The sequence below is a fragment of the Notechis scutatus genome, chromosome 2, assembly GCF_049901735.1.
Source record: "Notechis scutatus isolate UNSWTSFEM ecotype Mainland chromosome 2, rNotScu1.2, whole genome shotgun sequence".
In the NCBI taxonomy this organism is placed as follows: Eukaryota; Metazoa; Chordata; class Lepidosauria; order Squamata; family Elapidae; genus Notechis; species Notechis scutatus.
Window position 1 is genome coordinate 166,880,920 of NC_142010.1, and position 4,256 is coordinate 166,885,175.

At 39.8% G+C, this 4,256-nt stretch overlaps 1 protein-coding gene across 1 annotated transcript in view; it reads left to right on the forward strand.

Annotated features, from left to right (window-relative positions):
* The first annotated feature begins 1,156 nt into the window (after nucleotides 1-1,156).
* The window catches only part of GPR162 (G protein-coupled receptor 162), a 10,813-nt gene continuing 7,713 nt past the window's right edge, over nucleotides 1,157-4,256 (forward strand). Inside the window, exon 1 of the mRNA XM_026686245.2 lies at nucleotides 1,157-3,135. Within this exon, the coding sequence (XP_026542030.1) occupies nucleotides 2,272-3,135 (864 nt within the window). The 5' untranslated portion in view covers nucleotides 1,157-2,271. The remainder of the gene's footprint in view (nucleotides 3,136-4,256) is intronic.

Genomic DNA, 4,256 nt, shown 5'->3' on the forward strand with positions numbered 1-4,256 from the left:
GGTTAGTAACTTTAATCATTTAAATGATCAGGAGTCAGGGGTGAACAGTTAATTCAGGGGTCTCCAAACTTGGCAACTTAAAGACTTGTGGATTTCAATTCCCAAAATTCCTCAGGCAGTCATGCTGAGGAAAATTCTGGGGATTGAAGTCCACGAATCTTAAATTTGCCAAGTTTGGAGACCTCTGAATTAACTGCTCATCCCTGCATCTTAATTATTTAAAACATTTTTAAAAAATATCGATCACCATATAGATCCTTGGGAAAATATTTTTCCCTTCAGTTCTATTGTTTGCTCCTGGTTTAACTGGTTAATCCATGGGAGAAATTGCTGTCTTCATCCAAGGTTGTTAAAATTGCTCAGTTTCCTCTCTGCGTTTATGTAAATTAAAATGGGGCACTAGTGACCAAAATGTTCTCCTAGCTAAATTCTGTTAATCTATTATACTCTGGGCATTTTAAAGAGGCTTGCACAGGACTTTCCAGAACATTGCAATGGATGGACCAAAACTGCATTGCCACTCTTCATGACACATAAAATCTACTAATCAAGGAGAGAAGCAACATAGAACTCAGGAGAAATTTCCTGACCGTTAGAACAATTAATCACTATAACAACTTGCCTCCAGAAGTTGTAAATGCTCCAACACTGGAAGTTTTTAAGAAGTGATTGGATAACCATTTGTCTGAAATGGTATGGGGTTTCCTGCCTAAACAGGGGGGTTGGACTAGAAGACCTCCAAGGTCCCTTCCAACTCTTATTCTATTACTAGCTTGCCTTGCCTTGCGTTACAGTAGGCATAAGAATAGATAGACCTTATCAGTCCAGGAGAAGATTGAGAGAAATACTTAAGAAATAGAAGTTAGGATGCTTTTCCTCTTCACTAGAGGCTTTCACAAAACTCTCTTGGTTTCAATTTTCCTGGGGTGCAAAGAAGCAGATCACAATGGTTCCTTATGCCATAGCATGTGATTGAATTCAGTCCGTAAGGTTCAGTGTTATATTGATCCAGTGTTGTGGCACAATAGTTTGTCTTCTCCATTTGTGTGGGTGGATGAATCAGAATGGTTTCTGTAAGGTAGGAGAATAGACAGGAAAAAGGTTATCTTCTTACGTTTTTTTTTACATTTTCCCTTTTTCTTCTTTTTACAGTACAACTGGTTCTCTAAACTCTAACTGGCCAAAGAACCTGGGGAAATGAAAACCTTTCCTGCAGTTGTTGATTGGGTATCTATGGATTCCAAACCAGAGGACAGGTTTTGGTGGATAGCCAGCCCAAGTGCCTGGCAGAAAAGCAAAGGAAGTTGGTCGTGTGTGGTCATTCAGGAGCTCTCTGATCAACAGCTCAGTGGTGCCTTGTAAAAGCCAAGACTTTTATCCTGCTTCCAAGTGAACTCTTCCAACCCTGTCCCCCGAGAACCCTTTGTTTAAGTTTTATTCATCTTGGAGAGGAAATGTCAAATGAGATTACTAACAGAAGTTAATTTTTGAAGACAAGAGAAAGCAAGGGAGCAACAGAAGAAAAGATGGCAACAGGAAAAAAATCTTTATCCTTTATTTACTTAGTTTTCTTAAGATGCACTATTAATTGACACATATTTGGTGGCAACTTAATTTTTTAAAGGAAATTGCAGGCATAATCTGAATGATGAAATGAATAGCACAAATATATAACACACCCAAAAACTATTATCCAAGCCTACGGCAAATCAGGAACAGATCAGCATTTTAATACATGTAACATCAACGGACCTTATATTTCCCCCCCAAAAAAAACATGTAGGACACACATAAGCTAATATCTTTATAGAAGCTGTTCAGTAATAGTGGTCTTTCCTTTTAAGAAAATATAGGAGTCCTACAACTCACTGAAGATGCTAACTTTCCTTGAAAACAAAGCAGTGTCTTCACAGCAAATAAGAGCACTTCAGTTTTGTTTCCATGGCCTAGCTTTTGCTCTATACAAATCATTTTTTCTGGAATAAAAATATTTTTCTTAAAAAAAAGAAAGATAGAATAATCAAAAAGAAATGGATCAGTACCATGTCAGAGAAACATATGGATCAGAACAATGTACAGTAATTTTAAAAAGTGTGAGGGATGTAGGTGAAAAGAACAACAAGGAGTGAGGAAAGACATCGTATGCACCTCATGGCAATAGCTAGACTTTTTTCCCTGCATCCCTCTCCTGTTTAGGAGATAGCCACGGAGTAAGTAATCTTTCGGTTCTCTCTTCTGTGTGGATCAATATCCCAGGAAGGAGGCTGCACAATGAATCGTGGAGGCGACAGCAGCTCCATGGAGGAACTATCCAAAGCTACTCTGCACGTTAACTCACTTTGGTGGCTGGCTTGTGGGCTTCTTGCACTGTTAGCCAATTCCTGGATAATCTTGAGCATCACAGCGAAGCAACAGAAGCACAAGCCCCTGGAGCTCCTGCTCTGCTTCCTGGCAGGGACACATATTCTCATGGCTGCTGTGCCACTTACAACTTATGCTGTGGTGCAGCTGCGACGTGAATCTTCTGATTATGACTGGAACGAAAGCATTTGTAAGGTCTTTGTCTCTACCTATTATACATTGGCCTTGGCCACATGCTTCACCGTGGCCTCTTTATCTTACCACCGCATGTGGATGGTAAGATGGCCAGTCAACTACCGGCTGAGCAATGCCAAGAAGCAGGCTCTGCATGCTGTGATGGGCATCTGGATGGTCTCCTTCATCCTTTCTACCTTGCCATCCATTGGCTGGCATAACAATGGAGAGCGTTATTATGCCAGTGGCTGCCAGTTTATTGTGAGTAAGATCGGCCTAGGCTTTGGCGTATGCTTCAGCTTGCTTCTTCTTGGAGGCATAGTCATGGGCTTGGTGTGTGTGGGTATTACTTTCTACCAGACCTTATGGGCGCACCAAAGGCATCATAGATGCCATCACCAAAGAACAGAAGATGCCTCTTCTTGTCCTTCTTCAGTTCACAACACTTTCAATGTGCCAGCCATTGTAGTAGAGGATGTCAGAGGCAAAAGAAGATCATCACTGGATGGGTCTGAATCTGCTAAGACTTCCATGCAGATGACCAATCTCATCAGTGCAATTGTTTTTCTGTATGACACGCTGACTGGTGTACCCATTTTGGTAAGAAATATTCCTTCCTGTTTTTGATCTGTTGTTTTGGAGGGTCTCTAGAAGGCATAAATCCAGTTATGGATCCTTAATTTCTGTTAGGACTGACATAACCAAAACCACTTTAACAAAGCAGTGTCCCCCACCTTGCATGTACAAAGACATTTCCTGAAATAAGGACATTTGACATTCTGAAATAAAATGATAACAAGAGGCTTTTGGAGTATATTTCAGATCTAAGTCATTTTTCATTACTTCTTTAAAGTTAGCCATTCCTGGCAAAAATTGCACACCGCCCAGAGCGGATAGATAAGATAGATAGATAGATAGATAGATAGATAGATAGATAGATAGATAGATTCACCTATAGTCTTCAGGGACTGTGTATATCAGTCATAGATTGTGTCCTTAGGTCCAGTTCCTAACCATGCACTACACAAAGGAAATACCAAATGCCTTAATAGTATTTCAAGAGGAACCTATAATTATACACCAACTGAGGGGGGGAGGGGGCAGACACTAAGTAATACATGGATGGCTTTGAGGAGTTATGCCAGGAATAACACTGCAAATTAATAAAATAGTTAATATTACATTTTTGATACATTTTTCTGTCTTGTTAAAATTATAATTGGTGGCCATCTTTGGAGAGATCTGGGGATTTCAGTCAAGGCTTTGGGAACTCTGGGACCACATGTGGTACCCAGATGCCTTGTGGGTCATCCGGCATCAAGGATTGATGCTTTAATCAAAATTGTGTTCTGGGTGTAGTCATTTATTTTTCATTATAAAAGTAAATAGATGTCATGGGTGGATAGAAAGAAAATACAGGTATTCTGGGACACTTGGGGGTGGGTGGAGTAAGTCCTTACTCTGTCTTAATGTCTTTAATGCCATTTTGATCTCTCAGCACTGCTGTAGAGTATATCTTAATTAAGGGGAATCACTGATAATCCACTGTATGTATATGAATATGCCTTTTGAGATATATATAGTCTTATTGCAAGTTTGATGGTTTCATTCATGCTGGACAAAAATGTTTGAATCTTGGGGGCTATTTATTTCTATACATATGTCCAAGAAACCAGGATTAGATAGAAGTCCATATTTATTGCTAGACCACCTGATTGACA